General features: G+C 39.2%; 2 protein-coding genes across 3 annotated transcripts in view; both read right to left on the reverse strand.

Moving 5' to 3' along the window:
* Positions 1-11,292, reverse strand: part of nt5c2a (5'-nucleotidase, cytosolic IIa) — a 29,429-nt gene extending 18,137 nt beyond the window's left edge. Inside the window, exons 1-6 of one of the 2 annotated variants that reach the window (XM_084375987.1) lie at positions 11,150-11,292; positions 9,253-9,374; positions 7,030-7,068; positions 2,487-2,560; positions 1,555-1,672; positions 1,313-1,408 (exon numbers count right to left, since the gene is read on the reverse strand). In XM_084375987.1, the coding sequence (XP_084232113.1) occupies positions 1,313-1,408; positions 1,555-1,672; positions 2,487-2,560; positions 7,030-7,068; positions 9,253-9,353 (428 nt within the window). In that variant the 5' untranslated portion in view covers positions 9,354-9,374; positions 11,150-11,292. The remainder of the gene's footprint in view (positions 1-1,312; positions 1,409-1,554; positions 1,673-2,486; positions 2,561-7,029; positions 7,069-9,252; positions 9,375-11,149) is intronic. The other variant, XM_084375988.1, reaches the window with a different exon arrangement.
* A 1,393-nt stretch (positions 11,293-12,685) lies between these two features.
* fbxw4 (F-box and WD repeat domain containing 4) overlaps positions 12,686-23,883 on the reverse strand; it is an 84,099-nt gene continuing 72,901 nt past the window's right edge. The window contains exons 10-11 of the mRNA XM_084375994.1: positions 22,676-22,837; positions 12,686-16,374 (exon numbers count right to left, since the gene is read on the reverse strand). Of these exons, the coding sequence (XP_084232120.1) occupies positions 15,896-16,374; positions 22,676-22,837 (641 nt within the window). The 3' untranslated portion in view covers positions 12,686-15,895. The remainder of the gene's footprint in view (positions 16,375-22,675; positions 22,838-23,883) is intronic.

The raw sequence follows: 23,883 nt of genomic DNA on the forward strand, positions 1-23,883 counted from the left end.
AAAACCAGGAAACATACAGTGAATTATTTAGCATAGCATTACATTTCTATTAGCTCCCTCTGCAGAGATCAGAAAAGACTATCTTGCCACTCCTGTGCTTGTTAGATTCACAAGATACTAACATCACTGGTCTGCTCACGAAGACAGTGTTCTATAAGTGCCAACAGTGGGTAAAAACTTATTTAGCAAGTTTAAAGGAGGCCTATCAAATGATCTTGATTACACTGTATGTATGATGTATGTATGTAGAAGGCATTTTAAAGGCTGCTTATAGGCCAGATGCCTATTGTTAGGCAGTGTCCAATTTTTGATACCTTTAGTGTTTCCCTGTAGTTTATTGTGACATTATAACCATGCCAGTGTCAATGACCTTTTTTTTGACCACGCATTCTTCCTCCTTTTCAAAGGATGGCGCCTTGATTACCCACAATGCAACTTAGCCTCTGACTGACATCACTGAAGGCAGTTTTTCAGATTACATGCAGCTTCCTCTGGAGCCACCATAGGCTTTATACATATGCCGTAGTACTTCCCAAGACCTGTTAACACACTTTAATGTCTAACATTGGAGGAGTAACCCTTTAAATGATGTCTTCCCACAGAAAGCGGCCAATGACCTAAATCTGTTGTATTCTGTTCAAAACAAATAATCTTTTGAATTCTAGTTTTTAGTTGCACTGCTTCCCATGTTTGTGTATACTGTATAATAAATGTAATGTTATCACATTAATATTATATATAATAATATATGAAGTATGATGAGGATATAAATGTTGTGAGAATTGTTCATGTGAAGTGTAAATATGGATATTTTGTACAGCAAAAGGTGTTAAGCAATTCATCATTATGTGCAAATAATATTAAGGTTTGGATTTTGTGTTTTTTCAATGTCCTTTGTCAGTCACATGCCTGATTAAGTGATGAACTGCACCACCTCTGGTTGTTTTTAGACATCGTCAGTGTTAAATGGAAAATGATATAGCGTTTTTCCAGTCTTCTGTTCACTCACTTTACAACACTTGTCAATTTCAGCCTTTCACACACACATTCATTCACATTTTGCCCAAGGATACTTTAACGTGTAGCCGGGGTATCGACCTTCCGATTACTGATTACTGGACGACCTATTCTACCCTCCTGAGCCACAGCCACCTCATTCTATATCACAATTTCGTGGCTTGTGCTGCAAAACTTCAGTCTTCTGTAGGACCAGTGATATGCACACAAAAATGTACAGGCCTGTAAATTGCAGTTTTTTTTTAAGTGATATGGTGGACTATGATGACAGCTCAGCAGGAGTAGTGGATCTCACCCTCTCACGAAGTTGAATCCGTGCACACACACTAGGATATTTCCATAGGAATCCACTTTGAGCAGGTTGCCATACATTGTGTCAAACACCAGACCTCTGAGAAGAAAGGAGACAGGTGAGAGAAGACAGAAAATCAGAGACCGAAAGCAGAGAGAACACAATTTGAGAGACTGTGACAGTTTGTTGCACTAGTAGTCAAATATCATGTCTTGTGTTCAAACTGATTCCAAATGTGAACACGCCTGGTGGGGAAGGAGGGGTCATAGACAAAGTTGAGCAGCTCTTGTGGATATCCAATTGACACCAGGCGCTCCACTGTCAAGTCGAAGCCCAGCGACTCATACTCAGGAGATTTATACACTATTCAGACAGGGAGACAAACACATAAAAATGAAGGCAACAAAACCTGACCCAACAAGAGTTTCTCTGACATTAAATTACCTGCACCATGAAGCAATGTTGTCCATTTACATTTTCTTGGACAGCTACCCAAACACATTTGTCCCAAAACAATCTTTATCATCTTTATTTATAATTTTCATAAATTCTCATTTTTCTGTGACTGAAAGAGTGGAACACATACTATTTTGTCACAAAAAACATCCATGCAGTTTGGTTCAATAATGAATGTATTATAGGTCTTCTGAAAATATGTGTCAAAAGTATTCATACAGCAGTATGAAAGTAAGTTGTGTCAATCAAATTTGCTTTGTATATCATGGCCTCTTAACTTGGTCTAGACCTGCTCAATTTGGCAGAAAATTGGAAAACACTATTCCAGTCTTACCTTTTGTTACACAAATACTGTGGGTTGGGAAAAATGATGGAATTATAGAATAATGTAATGATGTAAAAATATTGCCAAATGTGCTACAATTCAGATTCCAGGAGGGACTGAGGAAATTCAGAAAGGTGAGCAAACATGTGAAGAGTGTGAGGACTAATAGTGTGTATGACAGAAAAGAATCAAGTAGGGCTGAAAAAGTATGTATGGAATATATCCTATTCCACTCAATGTCGTTTTTGCAAACAGATCCCACTTCATTTAGTGAACTGTGTCAGTGAGAACAAATGAGACAATCAGTGCTCAGAGTGTACACTTTGACCAATACTGTTTGACCTTTTTGTATTCATCAAGGCTCATATACAGTAGTAAGGATCAGATTGCACTTACCTGCCAGAGTGTAATCCATATCAAAACCAAAACACTTGATCTTCTCCATGGCCAAACTTCGGTTGACAAACACTCTGGGAGGGGAAAACAATGTGTGGTCAAGCTGTGCAGGACAGCAGGCAGTTAACATTAAATGTTGCACCATTTAGACCTCCTACAACACACATCTTTTTGGGTTTGAGGGAATTACCATACTAAAAGAAAACTTAATGTTTAAGTTAAGGATAAGTTGCAGCAAAAATGAAAATTCAGTCATTATCTACGTAACTCTGTGCTGATGTAAAGTCAGTTAAAGTTTGTAGTCCACAACATATTTCAGGAGCTTCACAGTAAAACAGTGTTGCAGCATTCTCCTCAACAACTGAAGTAGATAAGGACTTGTTTTAAAACTAGGGCTGTCAAGCAATTAAAACACTTATTCTAATTAATTACAAGCCTTGTGATTAATCAATCGAAATTAATCACACACACCTGTATTTGGCATAAGCAAGTAGATGAGTGAATCAATGAATAAATGGACATTCACAAGTGTGTTCCCTGCTACACCCAAGTGGCTGCAACTGGAGTCTTGTAGTGACAAACAGTTATTTTTCAGCTGGAAAAAGATTATCCATTAAATCTAGTGTAAGATAGCCTTGTCCTACAAAACTCAATCAAAACATTAAAACAAATCAAATTGGTAGTTCAAGCACCTGAATTTTCTATATTTTCGTATTTTTTCCAATCATACTTTTGTTCCATCTCAATCAGATCGAGCCTTTATTCACTGGAGGGATAAAGGTCTGAAAACATTTGCAGACTTGTACATAAATAATCACTTTGCATCTTTTATGGAGCTGATATAAACACACTCCCTTCCGCAAGCCCATTTATTCCGTTATAATGAGGTAACAACCTGATTCCAAACACCTTGTGTCAAAATGTATTTTATTGTTTTCCAATATGACGGTTGCATCATCTGAATATATCAAATCTGCCTGGGAGGCAGATCTTGGTGTGGAGTTGCCTGAGGTGCAGTGGAGGGAAGGGATGGAGAGGATCCATCAAGGTTCAAGTAATGCAAGGTTGCAACTGATCCAGTTTAAAGTTAAGCATATATTACACTGTTCTACAGAAAAACATGAACAAAATATATCCTAATGTTACCTATAATTAATCAAAATCATTAGATTGTCCCTTTTTGGCAGGATATCTTTAGTTGGTATTGTAAAATGTATGATCTAAATATTGAATCTGATGCACTGATTGCCTTTTTGGTTGTTCCGAAGTCTCTCTTTCACTCGCAGACTCTTATGCTCGGTTTGTGAGTGGCAAAGACAGTAATTATAAAGGAATGGAATTGCTACTAGTGCTCCTTGTTTTTCTTGATGGATTAGGGAACTTGTCTCAGGGATACATCTTGAAAGGCTCCGTAGCAGCTCACATGGGTTTTGGGAAAATTCCAAGTATCCATGAAATCCATGAAAAGTATCTGGGGTTTTTGTCTTTTGTTGTTGTTGTCGTTTCGTTTGTAAATTGGGGTATGTGTGTTTGGAAGTTGGTTTGTAGTCGTCATGTCATACTATGCAGGGTCGAGGTGAAGTCTGAACAAACCAAGGGCACGGGCAAGTTCAACAACTCGGAAAACAAATGCCTCCAACAAAGACAAATCCATCCACTGTCAAGGATGGATGCTAGCAACAGCTCAGCTAACAGGTCTCTCTCCAGGCAGGAGACACCACCAGACAAAACGTATGTTATATGCAAGGAACTGTACAAAGAGATGGCCAAGTCAGTCCTGCATGGTATTAATGAACGCTTTGGCGCTTCTGAGGTCAACTTTCAGTCCCTCGTCGCATCACAGACTGACCTACAGGCCCGTATGGTTAACCAAGAGCAAACCACTAGTGACCTTGAAGCACACATAAAAGAGCTGGAAGCTAAGTACTTGGAGCTAGCAAAGCATAACAGCCAGCTCCAGACCAAACTGCTGGACTTAAGAGGCCCACTCCCATAGGCACCATGTTAAGATTGTGGGAATACAACAGGAGGAGGTGTTTAATGACCCGAAGGAGGTTGCAACATTTTTGGAAAGGAGGGGAGTAGACATTTATATTAAATCAGTTCACCCTGTTTATACAGCAACTGTGCCTGCGTACATGACGAGACAATGGGAGGAAACTTTTTTTTGCTTTTTCAGATCTTTTAGCTTACTTCATGTTGTCAGACAGGTTCTATTTAAGTGATTTCTTGATTCTACAGGTCTGGCAGTAATCAAGCCTGGGTGGAGCTGGTGAAATTGAAATCAGCTTTCCAAAAAATGTGGTTAATCACAGTTAATTCATGATTTAACAAGGAGGGGCAATTACTTTTTCACATAGGGCCAGGTTGGTTTGGATAGCTTTTTTCCCTTAATAAATTAAATCATCATTCAAAAACTGCTTTTTGTATTTACTGAGGTTATCTTTGTCTGATATTAAAATTTGTTTGATGATCTGAAACATTTAAGTGTGACAAAAAAGCAAAAACAAAAGAAATCTGTAAGGGGGGAAATACTTTTTCACAGCACTGTACAGCCATGACCACAGTCCCTTATGGCAGGTACATTTTGGTGGTGTAAATAATTAATTTCCTTTAACCATACTGAATATTTTACAGCCCAAACATAAACGAGGCTATTTTTTAGAAAAGGTCTTTCAGTTACTTCAAGATTCTCATCCAATTTCCCATGTCCACAGTATGAAAAAACACAATATATGAATCTCTGATCATAGCCCACACTGTGTGTAATTACACTGTTCATATTGTAAATATTATGTTTATACAAGTCTATTCTATTTCTTATCTTTTTATTTTATTATATTGTTTATTTTTTATTTTTACTATTGTCTATTGTAATATTCCTGACCGTTGGCTGCTGTAACAAAGAAATGTCCCCATTTGCGGGACAAATAAAGGAATTCTGATTGTGATTGTGATTCTGAAGAAATTTATAGAAGATTTTACTACCAAATCGAAAAACTTGACGATAATGGCGAGGTGTTGTATTCTACACTCTGGGAAACTTTGAAAGTGGTCATTCGTAGCCACATAATTTCATATGAATCCTCTGCCATAAAGAAGAGAGAAGCATGATTATAAGAGATTGAGGAAACTCTTCCCTGCCTCAAAGCAACATACCCCATTTCAAAATCTCCTGAAGATTACAATCAGATAATGAAGCTTAAATACACTGCTCAAAAAATTAAGGGAACACTTAATCGTCACAGTAACACCAAGTCAGTTAGACTTTAGGGATATCAAATCTGTCCATTTAGGAAGCACATGTGATTGTGAATCCATTTCACCTGCTTTGGTGCAAATGAAAGTGACAACAGGTGCAATGGAGCGGCAAAAGCAAGACAACCCCAAAAAAGGAAATGGTTTTGCATGTACTGGCCAAAGACAATTGCTCTCTCATAAAAAAGGTGTGTACTACTCCCTTCAAAGAACAGCGCAAACTGGCTCAAACTAGAATAAAAAGAAGAGTGGGAGGACCTGGTGCACAAATGAGCTAGGTAACAAGTACATCTGAGTCTCAGGTTTGAGAAACAGACACCTCAACTGGCAGCTTTATTAAATGGTCCTTGCATAACGCCAGTCTCAATGTCAGCAGAGAAGAGGCAACTCAACTCTTATAGGCAGAGTAGCAAAGAAAGAGCCATATGTGAGACTGGCCAAAAAAGGTAATGATTAAGATGGGCAAAAGAACACAGACATTGGACAAAGGAATGTTATCGACGGACAAATTTACATTTGAGATGTTCCGTATGAATGAAAAGATGCTGGAGGAGTGCTTTGGTGCTGATAAACTGGGAGATTTGTACAGGGTTAGAGGGATCTAGAATAACAACAAGAGGCCATATCCTGTGTATGGCGCTTGATTGGAGCCAACTTTATCCTACAACAGGATAATGGTTCAATGATCAGCTCCAAATTCTTGAAGGAACTATCTCATGAAGAAGCAGTCAGCTAGTACTCTGTCTATAATGGAGTGGACAGCATAGTCACCACATCTCAACCCTATTTTATCCTAATCCAATCTGTCAGAGATGCTTCAAATGGAGGTTTCTTTGATCATTATTTCTAACTTTTTCAATGTCTTGACTATATTTTCTATTCATTAGACAACTTAATTGATGATTTTCAGTCTGAGTTTAATGGAAAACAAACATTTTTTTGGGTATGAATCCAAACTTTTGAGCGCTAGTGGGGGCATATATTCTGACTCACACTGCACACTGGCCTCGAGTTTCCATTCAGATGGTGTGAGAGATGATGTCAGATTGACTGTCACGCATGGGGATTAAAGTAAAGATGCAGGAACAGGGGAGCTCACAGTAAGATATCACAATGACCACCAGCTGCTTTCTCCACAGGGAGAAACCCACCAAACACTCAGTGTAAGTATGCATGGAGTTCCATGAGGGTTGGATGAAGACTCAATTCACATCATGGACATCAAAACGTATATGTCATTAAGTCAGTTGTGTCAGTTTGTTTCAACGACAAAAAGATGGCATACCTCATTGCAGGATGGTTTTGAGCCAGATCCCTTGGAAAGCTTTGTAATAGAGAATAAATGTAGTATTACCATTGAACTCATGGCTGCTGCTACATGGCTGATAATGGCAATGATAATCTATATTCTATTGCAAAACAGGACCCTGTTAAAACACAATACAAACAATAACACTTGCTTCTATTACATACTATAGAACAAAATCTATATTGTGGTAAGTCATAGACGTATGGGGCATTTGAAAAAAAAAAAAAAATCTCAATAGATTTTGTGGGACCAGCGCTCCATTCTTTGTATGCAATGAACTAATCCAGGTGAATAAAATGATACAGTTGCATCGAGGTTCTCATTCGGCTTTCCATGTTCTTTGAACTGAAACTGAGAGAAAAGTGAACTTTGATTAATGTCTTTTTATTTTGAAATTAGAGCTAGTAAAAGCTAGCACAAGGAAGAAACTACCATGCTCTGTACATTTGAATCTAAACTGAAATCACTTTACAAGCTCCATCTGGTGATTAAGCTCAGTTCAATCTTGATCTGGAAAAAACAAGAGGTGCGAATTATAATTATAATTTCATTAGAGATTAATCTGCAGATTATTTTCACAATTGATCGGTTAGTTGTTTAGTCTATGAAATGTCAATGTCATAATTATATTTCATCCTTGAGTCCAAGTGGACTTCAGTGCTAAATTTGATTAATTGCCCTCAAGGCGTTCTTGAGATCTCGTGTTCAAAATAATTGGACAGAGGTACGGAGGGACAACCCGAAAAACACAATGCTTCTGGCCATGGCTATGACCCACGTGAAGGTGTAAAAATGCTTGTCACGATTTCACAGACCCTGTCCAACCAACAGACCAAAACCCAAAGATTCAGACAAAGAATGTAAGAAGCAGGAACCGGTAAATGTCTGACATTATTGCTTGAAATATATACATATATACATACAGTATATACATACACACACACACACACACACACACACACACACACACACACACACATATATATACACACATACATACATATACATATATACACACACATACACATATATATATATATATATACATATACACACACACACACATATATATATATATATATATACACACATACACACACACACACATATATATATATATATATGTATATATATATACATATATACACATATATATATACACACACATATATATACATATACATATATACACACAGTATATACATATACACACACACACACACACACACACATATATATATATATATACACACACACACACACACACACACACACATATATATATATATATATACATACACACACATACATATATATATATACATACATACATACACACACACACACACACACACACACACACACATATACATTAATACATACATACACATATACATATACATACATATACACCGATCAGGCATAACATTATGACCACCTGCCTAATATTGTGAAGGTTCCCCTTGTGCAGCCAAAACAGCTCTGACCTGTCAAGACATGGACTTAAGACCTCTGAGGGTGTCCTGTGGTGTCTGGCACCAGGGCGTTTTATAGTGGGTCCTCTGGGTCCTGTATGTTGGGGGTGGGGCCTCCATGGATCAGACCTGCTCCAGCACGTCTTACAGATGCTCAGCAGATTGGGATCTGGGGAATTTGGAGGCCCGGTCAACACCTTGGGCCCTTTATTGTGTTCCTCGAGCTGTTCCTGAGCAGTGTTTGTGGTGTGTCAGGGCACATTGTCCTGCTGGGGGGCCACTGCCATCAGGTAGTGTTGTTGTGATGAGGGGGTGAAATTGATTCACAATCACTTGTGCTTCCTAAATGGACAGATTGGTCTCCCTGAACTTTAACTGACTTGGTGTTGTACAACGACGATTAAGTATGTACACTGCAGTGTACTTGTGCTTCCTAAATGGACAGATTGGTCTCCCTGAACTTTAACTGACTTGGTGTTGTACAACGACGATTAAGTATGTACACTGCAGTGTACATACTGTACAGCAGTTATCATTAACACCAGACATCCATTGAACATACAGTTAAGAAATAATAATAATAATAAAAATAATAACAATTTTTTTTGTGGCCCTGGTTACGTTAGTCTGCTGGACAACAAAAGGGAGGGAGATCAGTGGGACTGAGTATAAGACTGGTGCATATTTAAGACTTTTTCCAAGTTGCAGTCTGACAAAGATGTACCTGTGGTGAGCTTCACGTCGATACTTCTTCATTGCCACACCATCCATGTTGGCTGGTAGGTCAGCATAGTTCTGCAGGCGGTCACTCCACGACGTCGTCATCTTTAACTGTTAAAACTATTTCTGGAAGTAGAAGAACCACACAGTCAGTCAGGTAGTGTGACGCTCACCCACTATAGATTTCTACTCAGTCCACTCACAGGATGTGACATGATGAGACAATATTGTGAACAAACTGAGAAGTAACAGAGTTCAAAGTTGGGAAAACTGAAGTAATGTTTTAGTTGAAACAAACAAATCACAGGCAACATAAAAATGTATTTGATCGCTGACCTACACAATAGATTCAGAAGCCTGCTGTTGCTAGAATGATAGTGGGCAGAACATGAAAACCTCAGGAGATATACACTAATCCAGAAAAGTCGCCATCCTTTGCATTTAAATGCAAGCTGTCCTAAAAAGTGAACTATTTTCGTCTTTCACTTCTAATTATAACTATGTAACGCTATGACACTAAATCAGAGCTCACAAGGGTCCTTAACAACTCTGTAAGGACACTCCCACACAAACTCCCCTCCAGTTAGTTAGAACTGAAGAGCCTCTTGGATGAGAGTCCAGCTGCCGACAATACAGCACTTAGAATTACCATGACCTGGATGACTGAGAACCTTCATCAACTTAGTGTTGAGTTTGTGTTGGCTGTTGAGTCTCATGTTTTATGCATTTTCAAGCACCATCTAGGAACAGCAGACTTCGTTTCATAGGGCAGAGACGACACTGCAGCAGCAATGTGGAAACCCCACTCACACATTTACAAATGCCTCGAATGACACCAACTTCCTAAATTTCTCATTCACAGCTCTATTGCAGCCACAATTCCGAGCTACAGCTGCTGCGATGACGCTGGCAGTCAGCAGAGGCTCTCAAAAAGTGTTTGTCCCCATACATTCAAAGTGGGACATATAAAAATGTCAGAAATGGGGGTATTTATGGCCACACATGCACACACACACACACACACACACACACACACAAAAGGGGGAATTGTGGTTACAATTTTACATGAGAACATTATTTTACTAATGATGTATTTGAACTTATATTTGGACTTTTTAACCTCTGATGTAAGGCATGTGAAGAGGCATCGCATCCTATTGTTTACAGCAGATACTGTAAAATCAGCATGACTGTTAAGAGAACTCGTCTCATGTAGGCATAGAGAAAGCTCTTCTCGTGTCTTGAATGGTTGGTCATTCTGGTTAATTAAACCTCATTAATGCAGGTGAACATGTAGGGGACATGTGTTCAATTGAAAGGGGCGGGGACAGAAAATGATTGACTCATGATGGATTTCCCGTATGCTAAACCAGTGATTAACAGGTAGAGACTGCATAAAACACACGGCTACCCAGATAGCTGCAAACAACGATCATTTTGACTATTTCAAAACGTAGCAATTAAATGTGAGCCACCAAGGAACATGTATATAGAGTTTACTCACTATACACTCAAAGCCGGTAAGTAAACAGAGTTTGGCAGAACGACAATGCTAGCAAACAGGAGCAGAAACAACGAGGCTATGCTAAAGTTAACTCGGTGACATGTAACTTAAGATGCTGTTGGCTAATATTAGCGAGTGCAGCGACGGAATGCTCCATTGGGTTTACATCATCTCGCTATGTGACATCGCTCTGACAGCTGGAACGTTACTTTAACCAGCTGCTATGTTAACATAGCCTGCTGACAAATCAAACTAAGTTGACATAACTTAATTAGACGTGTGCATCAGCACATTAGTGAGCAAGTGTCGTCTGTAACAAGCTCTGAATTTCAGTTAAAACAGGGTTCAATAGTTGTTATGAAGCACACGGACATTGCAGACAAACAACACCACTCACCGCTCTTCTTCTTCTTCTTCTTTTCCTGCTCTTCTTCTTCTTCCTCTTCTTCTATTTTCTTCTTCGTCTTCTTTTACTGCATGTTGCATCCTTAATGTGACATTACTGCCCCCCTCGGGATATAGTCCTCCTTCACCTCAGAGTCTGCTGTAATTGGTCCAATCGCTCCTATAACAACAAATACCAATTTTCTTTCCTCCACACTCTCGTATGCTAATTGTGTGATCATCACTTGTTTCCCTCTGCACATTTCCTGCCTGTTTCTAAAATATGCTCCACTCTCTTGATAACCTGCTTTGTTTTCCCATAATGAGTTGTGTCCAATTATCTGTCTCCTCAATCTTACTTACTTCTGACTTTACCTACTTTATTTTGGATTGAGTGTAGACCTCTCTGTTGCGTTATCCAAAGACTCAAGATTAGTTTAATTGCCAGAGGCCTTACAGCACAAAACACAAATTATGAAACTCCAGCTGCAGTTCCTTATGCAAGAAGTGCACAGTCTGTATTTTGTTTGTGTTACTTGAGATAAATAAGTGATTTAATTGAGTAAATTAAGTCTTGGTATTTGTTAAACTTATGCTAATAATCATTTCATTTCATTTAGTTAGAATAATAGAATAGAATGCAGATAGTGGAGGCTGAATTAAGAGCTGAACCACATGGTTTTCTTACCGTAGTAGAGTTTGCTGATTGGGATAACAAACCAATACTTTCTCTGATTATTGGGTGCATGCCGCTACATCAGGCCAATCAGCCTGAAGTAACCTCCACTGGGCCGGTCTCATTCCCACCTCATCAATTATTGACACTGCCAGGACAGCTCAGCGTGCATTTTTTCCCCCAAAGTAAATACCTGAAGGTGCTGTAACAGCTGTTCAATATTCAGTATTGTGGAAAATATAGCAAAATTACTGAAAATATCACGATATTGGATAATATCTAATATCGGTCCAAGCCTATTCTCATGTCAAACTCTGCACGTACATCTTCTACACAGTGAAGCTCAAACATTCAACTCGAGGAACAAGAACAAAAACAGTTTTGACTGGAGGGGACTTTAATTAAATGCTTTGTACACTCATATACAGTATTGCTGGTATACAAGGTTGGTTATATTCTATATTTATTTCCTGATTTCCAAATGTCATACTTAGGGTCAGAATATAACTTTTCCACCAGCAACATCAGGGATGGAGAGGCTGTTCACACACACTTTTCAAAGCTGTCAAATTTTTATTTGAGCAACATTTCGACCTGGGGTCTTTTTTGGGAACACGACAAATGTGATTAATTTAGTTTTGGTGTGATTAAAACTGCAAACAATTATTGTAGTCTATACTTGCATTCAGTATAGTGCATATATAATATCATGTTTCTCAGTTGGAATAAAATGTAGCATATAAAAATAGCTTTATTTTGCCAAAAATGTCGCATTTGTATTAAATTATCTCATTTTGTTATTTACAAACTCTCATAAAAAAATGTAGCCATGTTTTTTCTGTAACTTTTGATAACCATATTTTATACAACATGTGAAAGAAAAATATAATTTTATTCAGCAGATAATAAAGAGCATATATACAGAGTGTAGCACAAGGTGCCCAAGACCATTGTTCAATTCTGCATATGCGGAAAGTGCTCAATTGATTCAACTCAGTGCACTGTCAGCTTCCCAACAGCTTGAGTATACTGTCAACCTGCACCAAAGTCAGCCATTCCCTTTATATAAACACTTTATAGACAGCCCAAAACAAACTTGATGTGTGCTTTCAGAATTAACATCCTTGTGGTAATATTTTCAGATATTCTTGTTTAAATGCACATACTTTGTGCAGTATTTAATCCAGATCTGCTGCGTGCATAACTTTTTGGCAAACTCACTGAGCACACTGATGAGCTACTCATTCACCAACTCTAATTTAAACAGACTCCAGAGCTTTGAAGATTTGAAGTTCACCTAAATATTCTCTTCTCAAAGGATACACTTTATAGCACAATGCCATCAGAAAACACCCCCTCATATAACAGCAGTGTGACAGGCCACTGAAGACAAGGGCTAATGGTCATCAGCAGGGAGCAGAGAGCTTAAGACTGACTGAAGAACCCATCCTCTGAGGAGAACTCGAGCAGTGTACGAACATGCTGGTGATGAATCAATAACTTTTAAAGCATTTTTATGAAGAACATTTCAGTATGATTGGAGTTTTTGTAGTATTCTGCAGGTAGACATTGTTTGTGACTAGAAATTTAGCCACGTTTCCTGTTTCTATTTTGGCTTGTCAGGTCACACCCGTCCTGGTTTACCAAAAGATGGAGTCCATGCTTTGGAGGAGACTTGCAGCCTATTCATATACACATTAAGCCTTGATGTATCACTCTTCACTAACTGGTGCATTTTCTAAATTATGGAAAAGTAAAAAAACACAACATGGTCTTTGTTGTTCCAACACCTTTGTCAATGATCCATCAGAAAGTTCAGAACATTAAATATTTCACCTTGAAGCTATCTTCTATGATGAGTTTATTCCAGTAAAGAAAGAAATTCCAATTTGTTTGCAACAATCTGTTTAATTGCACAGACTGCACGGTTGCCGGTGGAGGGCTTAACTAACGTTAATGGAGTGGAGCAGTGAAAAAAGTGTTGAGCAGCATGCAGCATTAACAAACGAGACCAGCTGACCAACACACACTGCGGCATTAAACAACTAAGTCAAACTTTGTTGTGAAGAAAATACCTCGGTGCTCAGTCTGTTTTACCTAAAAAAACCTCTACTTGTACAAATCAAATCAGAATTGAATCAGATTCTAATTTATTTTCATAAGTCTCACTGACTGAGGTGACGTTAAATCAGTGCATGTTCAAATCGTCAGCATCAATATGAAAGGAACAAAAGCAGAACATTTTGATTCCACTTTCGAGTTACAAAGTGCAGTACTACTGTACATGCTCACAAGTTTCGTGGGTCTCATACAGCAGAGCATGTAAAACAGGCAATCAAGCAAATGCTGAACGCATGGGAAGTAGACAAGCAAGGGGTCGATGTCATTTTACGTGACAACGCGAGGAATATGAAAAGAGCAATGGATGATATGCAGGTCCCAAGTGTGGACTGCATCGCGCACACACTTCAGCTGGCTGTACACAAGGGTCTGCTGTCACAGCGCAGCATCACAGACTCACTCGCTAACGCAAGGAGGATGGTGATTTGAAAAATATTAGTTAGGGCTAAGTATCGGATCGGGACTCGGTATCAGCAGATACTAAATATTAAATGACTCGGATCGGGATCAGGGTAAAAAAAACCTGATCGGGACATCCCTAGTTATAATTATTATCATTATGGCAATGCGATATATAGTGGAGTGTGAGTCATCTGTAAATGTGCAATTATCATCTTATTTGCCAGAATCACCAAGATGTGTGATTTGTCAAAGGCATGTTAGAAGTGGTTTAGAAACAATGTTTTCTTTCCGCAATTTGTCTCCCAGAGGGCACTAACAAGTTTGGTTTTACACAGTAAAATCTCTGGCCAGTATGTATCTTAGTCACAATTCTTAGATAATCAACTTGAAGGCATCTTTATAAAAAGTATTCATGTTAGGTATTTATGTAAAAAAAAAATTGTTATATTTATTGAAGTATCAATGTAAGCAAAAATTCAGCATTGGTCAAGCTCTAGCTACCAATATATTACAGGTAAATGGTGTACAAAGGTCCGTGTCACACCGATAGTCCTTTGCTACAGGCACAGCCGTTCATGCCTTGGAAACATGCGACAGGTGCGCCTGTGGGTGATCAAATGTAATCATTGGAAATGAAATGAAAAACAGGACATGTGGTGCAGGAGAGGAGCACCTGTCAGGCATGCCGTACTATAGAAAAACAGTCTTGCTGGTCACGCATTTCTAGCCAACACTTATCTGCTGCTAATGCTGCATCAGTCACAGAGTGACAGCCCCATTAGTTACACAGAGTACAACAACTCAGAGAAGCATTGAACCAAGTAAAAGAAAAGAACCGTGTGAGTAAACGTGATAAAAAACAAAAAACAAAACATGAATATCAGTGCCGCCTCTGACAACACAACTGTCCAAACTTCAACTTGAAAATGAGGAGGAGTGGAGCTTGGCTAAAACATACTTACTGCCTTGTATTGCATACCTTAAAATTAAAATAAAGCACTCTAACTGTAAACATCACAAACTGGCATGGTTCGTGCAGCCTTGGACAGGAAGGCTCTACAGTAGGTGATTAAAACTGCCCAGAACATCACTGGTACCATCTACAGAGCATCAGAGCATCAGTGACATCAGTGAAGTGAGATATCTGCACACAGCCCGAAGGATATTTAAAGACAACGCCCACCCCGACCACAGTTCACCTGGCTGACGTCTTACAAAAGATACAGAAGTATCCATTGCCATACCACCAGAGTACAGAGCAGCTTCTTTCCTCAGGCTGTGAGACTTCTCAATTCATCCTCCACTGTGCTCTATAAAAAGGTTTTCTTTCTTCTGTAGGATAAAGGGACTTAATCTTAATCTTTAACTTTTTAAAATGTTATAATGTAGTTGAAAGTTTTTGGATATAGGTTAAATATTTAGCCATACCTTTCATTTGTCTCCACGCTTGTCACACACACTTTTATACAAAGTTACACATGCACAAACAGACCAAACCCCTGAGCACCAAAGGTATAATATTGCATCAGTGACTACAGATATGAAAGACTTTATACTGGATTACCTAAGAGACTGTGGCTCTGTATCCACAGCTGTGTGTCCATCTATGTTTTCAGTAGTTAATTCATCATTATTATGGCTGTGTTCACAGGTCTGGGGACCACAGAGGTCCTCCATTTGCTCCGTGCCCTCTTCTTCTGTCTCTTCTTCTCTTTCTAAAAAACTGTGTTGATCCCACAGTTCATGACCATCACACACTTCAATCCCAGAATCCCCCGTGAAGCGCCGGTACCTGCCCGGCGTTAAGTCCTTGCTAGGGTTGTAAGCACTCTGAATGTGGCTCTGCGTGACCTCTGGAGTAGCAGGGACTGCTACATCAGCATCATTAGGGACAGAAACAGTCGGGCGGGGACAAGGAGGTTCCTCAGGTGGGTCTGTGGGTGGAGGTGCTGGCTGAACAGGGGTGTAGGGAGGAGGCGGTGTAGCTGGGCGATCAACCACCTCTTCATAAGCTGGTAGCAGGTAGGTGGGCAAGAATCCTGGAGAATAACACAGTACAGATAAGTATTAAAGATGACAAGTCTATCAGTGTGTCAGTCATTCCCATGTGCAACGACAGCATTTAACAGTAGCTGAGGACTATTCCATTTTCAGTTTTTCTACTCAATACTCTCATGCTCACAAACAAGTTGCTCAAACAGGATTATAGTTTGAAGTCACACAAAATAACATTTTCTTAAATGACGATCCCGGATTAAATGTCCTTTATAAAGTGAAAAGAGATCACTTGTAGTGATCAACCTTCAGAGAAATATCACCCACTCTGCAGTTCCCCTCTGCACTATGAAGCTTTGTGGCCAAGTTTAGTTCAAAGGGTTGGTTTCCAGCCACAAAATTTCACTTTCATTAATCTGGAAAGCAGATGTAACACATCTGTTTTTTTAACAAGACAAAGCTTCAAAAATCCACTGTACACTCCCTGCTCAACACCAAAGAGCAGACAGGCGGTTAGAGCCTAGCTGGTGAAGATAGTGGAGCATCTAGCTGCTATAGAGCCAGATACAGTGCATTCAGAAAGTATTCAGAACCCTTCACTTTTTTCACATTTTGTTACGTTGCAGCCTTATGCTAAAATCGTTTAAATTAAGGTTTTCCACTCATCAATCTACACTCAACACACCATAATGACAAAGCCCAAACAGAATTTTAGGAAAAACTGAAATATCACATTGACATAAGTATTCAGACCCTTTGCAATGACACTTGAAATTTAGCTCAGTTGCCTCCCGTTTCTCCTCTCTTGATCATCTTTGAGAGGTTTCTCTACCTTGAAATGAGTCCACCCGTGGTAAATTCAATTGATTGGGACTGATTTAGAAAGGCACACACCCGTTTATATAAGGTCTCACAGCCGAAAATGCATATCAGAGCAAAAACCAAGCCATGAGGTCAAAGGAACTGCCTGCACAGCTCAGAGACAGGATTGTGTCGAGGCACAGATCTGGGGAAGGCTACAAAAAAATGTCTGTTGCATTGAAGGTCCCCAAGAGCACAGTGACCTCCATTATTCTTGAATGGAAGAAGTTTGGAACAACCAGAACTCTTCCTAGAGCTGGCCGCCCCACCAAACTGAGCAATCGGGAGGGGAGGGCATAGGTAAGAAAGGTGACCAAGACCCGGATGGTCACTCTGGCTGTGCTCCAGAGATCCTGTGTGGAGATGGGAGAAACTTCCAGAAGGACAACCATCCCTGCAACACTCCACCGATCTAGGCTTTACGGCAGAGAAGCCAGAAGGAAGCCTCTCCTCAGTGAAATACAAATGAAAGCCTGCTTGGAGTAAAAAAGTACCTAAAGAACACTCAGACTGTGAGAAACAAGATTCTCTGGTCTGATGAAACCAAGATTGAACTGTCTGGTGTGTCATGTCTGGAGGAAACCAGGCGCCGCTCATCACCTGCCCAGTATCATCCCAACAGTGAATCATGGTGGTGGCAAAATCATGCTTTGGGGGTGTTTTCAGTGGGAGGGACTGGGCGACTAGTTAGGGTTGAGGGAAAGCTGAACGGAGCAAAGTTCAGAGATATTCTTAGTGAAAACCTGGTCCAGAGCGCTCAGGGCCTCAGACTGGGACACAGGTTCACCTTCCAACAGGATAATGACAGTAAGTGTCCTTGAGTGGCCCAGCCAGAGCCTTGACTTGAACTGAACTTTAAATAATAATTTCTCCAGTAGGAACCAATGGGCTTGGACACAAGAGAGAAACCAACAGGGTTGGGAGATCAGAAAGTACTTTGGCATAGAAAGATTTCACCAATCCCTTTAATGATGGTTACCCTACCCTGTAGAGCACAGAGACTCTGGTTAAGCAGTGATGTTGATCTACAGTTTAAACCTGGGCCTTAAGTGAACAGTGAAGAGACAGTGATGTGTGAACAGTGCTATTTAGCAAAAAGTTAAATGGTCATACACAGCAGCATCCCTTTATGAATACTATTGCTGCTGCTTTAAAATGTTATGAAACGTCATGAAGTTTACAGAATGAAACGGAGCTGTGTGCTTCACTGAACTCAAACAACGGTCATGTGTCCTCTCTTCTATTTGAGGATGAGCAACTCAACAGTAACAGGACGTCAATCCCTTGCTAAGTCAGGCCAACCAGTAACCAACATCAGACCTGCCAGCCCATGAAGAAAGTTTTTGAGTACCACCGTATTCCAGAAAATGTTTTTTTAGCTCATGTATATGTGTATTCGGCCAAAATCATATCTGCACAGTTCAATGGCATCAATGAAATAGCTTTTTTAAAAATACATTATTTAAAAAAAGGAAAGATTGAAAAACAAGATTGGTTTAAATATATTCTAAAAATAACCAAACATTATTTCTAGGGTAGCAACAGTAATGTTTTCAACAGCAAAGTCACTATACAGTGTATCAGTCTAATGTCATTAAAATGTATCATTTTCAGTCATTCTTCCTGTCCTCTATCGTCTTCACTCTGCTGAGGTGACTCCAGGTATGGAGCAAACTATAACTACTATATATGTGGCAAACTATTTTAAACAGTTAGAAGACAGACAGACAGCTTTTCTTTTGGCGTGTTAATAATTTCACTTAATAAGGTTTTATTCAGGGTGTCTGTAGATGTAGACTTTTTAAGACCTTGTTAATACCACTTTATATGAAATTTAAGACCAAATCTGTGATGGAAATACACACCAAAAGTGAAAAAAACCCCAAAAAAACGTATATGTAAAGCGCCTCCTCAGATCATTGCTTGCCATGTTAGCTTCAGGTGAAAATGGCTAACGTGATTAGTAATTGTGGTGAGGCAGGAGTCTTGTCTGTATGTGCTTCCCAGCAAGTTCATAAAATCTGACGACTTCCCACGACTTGTCCGTTTTGAAAAATAGTAGGTGAGTTTTTTTTCCATCACTCACAGATGTTTTCTGCCTCCCTCTGACATACCTCCTACATAAGTAACATCAGCCTTATGTCTGCCCACAATTCAAAGCATGGGAGCAACGTTGCGATGTAAGTTAATTGTCCAGCTGAGGCTGGACAATCAACTATCAACATAAGCTGCAGACTCTCGATTATTAGCACCCAAATCACCTCAGTTGGTGCAGAGCCAAAAGTTGTTCAGAGGTCAGATGATGGCGTTGTAGGCTGTAGATTCCCAACATCTGCGGTAACATCTTTGCTAGGAGCAGGGGTGTACTGGGAGTAAAATTTGGCCCTGGCATTTTCCATCCCTGACCAGGCTGGGTTTTTTTTTGCTTTTTGTTTTTTTAAGGTAAATAACACTCCTACTGTTACTATTATTGTCTTTCCTACAAAATGTCCTAAAGATCTATTAAAGATCCTATTAAAAATAAAGATGTCCTATAATAAATACAATGATGATGTCCTATCATGTACTAAACAAGCATGATATGGGCAGTATACAGAGGTATTCAATATAGAACTACAACATACAACATTTAATGTAGAACCAAAATTTATTATTATTATAATTATTATGAAATGTTTGTTGTTGTATTTACATGAATGAATGTGAAAAAGAAATGTGACTTTAGGGCCATTTAGACAATCCTGCAGAATTTTACAATACGATGATGAGCATTATTTGTTCATACATAGTCTTATAATGATAGGTGATGAAATGGAAAGTTTGGAAAGTCTAACTGTATTCCAGGACACATTTCATTAGGCACTGGAAAGGAAACTTGTAAAACGCATCAATATGCATTAGATCAGTGGTTCTCAACTGGTGGGTCCCGACCCAAAAGTGGGTCGCAGACCCGTTCTGGATGGGTCGCGGACAGCTGGTCAAAAAAAGTAAATAATATTTAATGCGTATCTGACGTTTGACATGTCTTTTATTTTGAAAAATGATTTATTTTGAAAGGCACATGTCAGACACGTGCAGCCGCCTAGGCACGGTAGCCATGGTAACTGCCATTTGATTGACGCTCACTGTCTGTGTTGCAATGGCGAAGCGTAAATATGACCTGGTGTATTTAAAATGCGGATTTTCGTACATTGAGGATAATAAGGGACAGAAACCCCAGTGTGTTATATGTAGTGAAGTGCTTGCAAATGAGAGCATGAAACCATCGAAACTGAAGCGCCATTTGGATACTAAACATCCTGCATGTAAAGACAAGTCGGTGGAGTTTTTTCAAAGACAACTCCAGAAGCAGACGATGAAAAAGAGATTTGGCGAGGTAACCCTTTCCCACTTCTGGTGCAGCGATGTGATGAGTGAGTATCCATCCCTCGCGACTCTTGCAGTCAAAACGCTCCTACCATTCAGCACAACCTATCTGTGTGGAAGTGGCTTTTCCACCTTGTTGCAGCTCAAATCAAAGCAGAGAAACAGACTGGACACTGAGCATGATCTGAGGGAAGCTCTGTCTACTGTCCTCCCAGACTTTGAAACTCTCATCAAGAATAAACCACATGCCCAGCTGTCTCACTGACTTCCCCAAATGACAGGTTAGGTGAATAGATCTTGTTTTGTAGATCTTTAATTATTGTTTGATATTTATTTTATTTACTTTTTGTCCATGCAGTTGTAATGATCCTCCTAAGTTCATAATTATTTCTGAATAGGCCTACATATAAGTGAAATATATAATTTTGTGGCCATATTTACTTTGTGCACTTTTGATTATTTTATTCACTTGTCATGGTATTCCTCATGTGGCCTGAATGCAGGGACCTAGTTTGTTTTGTGGGTCTTGTGCAATTTGATATTCACTTTTGTCTGCATGCAGTTGCATGGTCCTCCTCCTTCTGAATGTGCTTTGAATGCAGAGATAGATGTCAAATACCTCATTTTGCTGGTCTCCATTTTGATACTTCATGTTTGATACTTATTTCATTCAATTCTGTATGCAGTTGTCATGGTTCTCTGGTGTTTTGAAACACACTTTGCTCAATAAAAATGAGTATATTTATGTTAAAGACTTGAGTTTTCAAAGGTTTTTTAAAAAATACATTTGCTTAGTTTGAAGGACTATAAAAGTGGGTCGCGACTTAATGACCATGGGAAAATGTGGGTCCTAGAGTGAGACCAGTTGAGAACCCCTGCATTAGATAGTAGGCTAATACCAACTTCTGTCTGTCAGTAGGTTCGTTTTATAAGCTCAAGCTAATTTTAACCGAACACATAGCCTATAATTAATTAAACGTCAATCTTACTACATCTGCGTGCTCCTCAAAATCAACACTTGACCATCATGAGCCACTTGAGGCTCATGATAGCCAAACAGTTGGTCGATTTCATTGTATTTGGGAGGCTTAGCCTATAATGCCTGCTTCCTTTTCTCTCTAAGCTTTTCAGCTCCTCCTTTACTTCTTGATATTTAATCTGATCTTGCTATTGTTGATGCACATCTTTAGATTGTTAACACAACAGGGGGCAAGCAAGGCCATTGGTCAAACACAGTTCCCAGCAAGCCTTTCTTTGTAACTTTTGGGAAGAAAACAACCATGTTAAATAAATGGTGGATAGCATAGCAGTTTTCGGACATTCCCATAGCCTAAAGTAAAATATAAATAGATAAAAAATAGGTTGTAACTCAAAACCAACCGTAATAGTGACATACAACCAGGGAAAGTGGGATATATAGCTGCTAGCTTATATGATGTATTTGGATCCTTTAACACAGTCAGTTGATGATGGATGAAAAGGTGAAGAGGAACGTCAGGCCAATGTGACTGAAAGTGCCTGACTGGTCCAACAATGCGACGGCTCACTGGGATCCATCCCGGCGCCAGATGGCCAGCACACCACTGGCTAGGAGGCTGGTCAGCTAGCTATAGCTTGACTGTTTACTGCCTCAATTCTCCCTGATGACGCAGTGCATACAGTAAAAACATTCTTCTCCTTTGGTCTGTCAGACTGGAGAAATTTTCGCAGTAATGTGACCAAAAATATTTAAGATCCATCAAATCATAATTTTCCCTTTGAAGGCCTTTTATTAGAAAAACTTTATCTAAGACATTTCAAGACTTTTAAGGACCTGCGGCCACCCTGTTATTGCACTTTGGTGCTAAGGTTATAAAGTTATATTTGTCCCCTCTCCCAGCCAGTCCCTTTTTGGGCGGATCCAAAAAATTAATGTTATACATCCAAATCATGAGTTTTGTGATGCTGCAGCACCAGCAAATTATACTGGTTCTATTTGTCAGCATCAACCATTCTGTTAACAGTATTATGTGGTTTGGCTCAAACTATAAATTTAGCATCAAACTAAAAATTGATGGGCTCAAATCACACAGAAACTAACTAAGTGGGGAATGTGTAGTGGTGGTGGCAGCTACTTACTGAGATAGATGGGTAGATTAGAGTTGTTGTGAGCCTCTCGGTAGGCAATGAGGTTGATCTCGTTCTGCCGGCGCTGCTGCTGGAAGCGCTGCTTGGAGCGCCAGTGATGACAAACACAGCAGCATGTCAGGATAATGATCAGAGTCCACACCAACCAGAACCCTGCAGGGAGCCCACAGAGCAAGTACAAAAACACACTTAACATATATCCAGACAAATGGTACAAAGTACAAAGACAAAGTGTGTCATAATCTGAGCCTCAGTACTGACACCCAAAATGAAACCTTTTACCTTACCTTAAGGAAACCTTCGCCTGCTGATAGATATGGTTTTATTAAATCTTTTTCATTGACAAATAATCCAAACTTAAATGCATCCCTTGTTGTAACGCAAAAAGCAATACAAACTCAACCCTAAGTTTAAACATTATTTAAAATCTTTTGTTTTTAAACACAAGGTCAGTGCTGAAAAAGTACTTTTTTTAAGTAACTTTCTTCTTAGTTTCTATTAACAATCCATCGCTATTTATGGCCCTCAGGTTCTTCTTCAATCTAAGGCTACTGCCACTCGTTGGCTTTGATGTTCTTCGTATCAAAACCCTCGAACTTTTAAAGACATGGCTGAAAATAATGGTGCCCTTGCATTTTATTAAAACTAATGCACCATTCACCCTGAACAGTGTTGATATTGTAAGACCTTTTCTCATTAGTAGATAGTGTGTTGGTCTGAAGTGGAACAAAACAAAGAAGTTGTGCAAATGACTGAATTCATGCAGATTATACAAGGTCATTCTACAACAGCTTGGATAAAGTTATTGATACCCTTTAGAGCATGGCTATTTTTTATATTAAAAAAATGTCATTAATTCATTTCATTCATGGCACTGTGCAAAATACTAAAGCTAAGTACTTTCTAAGTAATGAATTTGAAGTTTGGCCCTCTGAGCTAAATTTCAGCATTTTAATGATTCCTTGTATGTGTATTCTAAACCTCACTGGATTGGGTTGAAATTTGTCCTGAATATCCAAGAGACCCTAAGGATCATTTACAACATGTGTTCATTTAAATAGTTGTTGCTTGATGGTTATAGTAATCAAATTAGTAACAGGAAGTTGTTTTTACCAGAATGAAGAATCTGTCATTTTCAAAAATTCATATCCCCACTAGTTTTCACTTTCTTGCAACCAAATCCTGGTTCTTTGTAGTAT

This window comes from Pagrus pagrus (assembly GCF_965226575.1).
Source record: "Pagrus pagrus genome assembly, chromosome: 15".
Taxonomy (NCBI): domain Eukaryota; kingdom Metazoa; phylum Chordata; class Actinopteri; order Spariformes; family Sparidae; genus Pagrus; species Pagrus pagrus.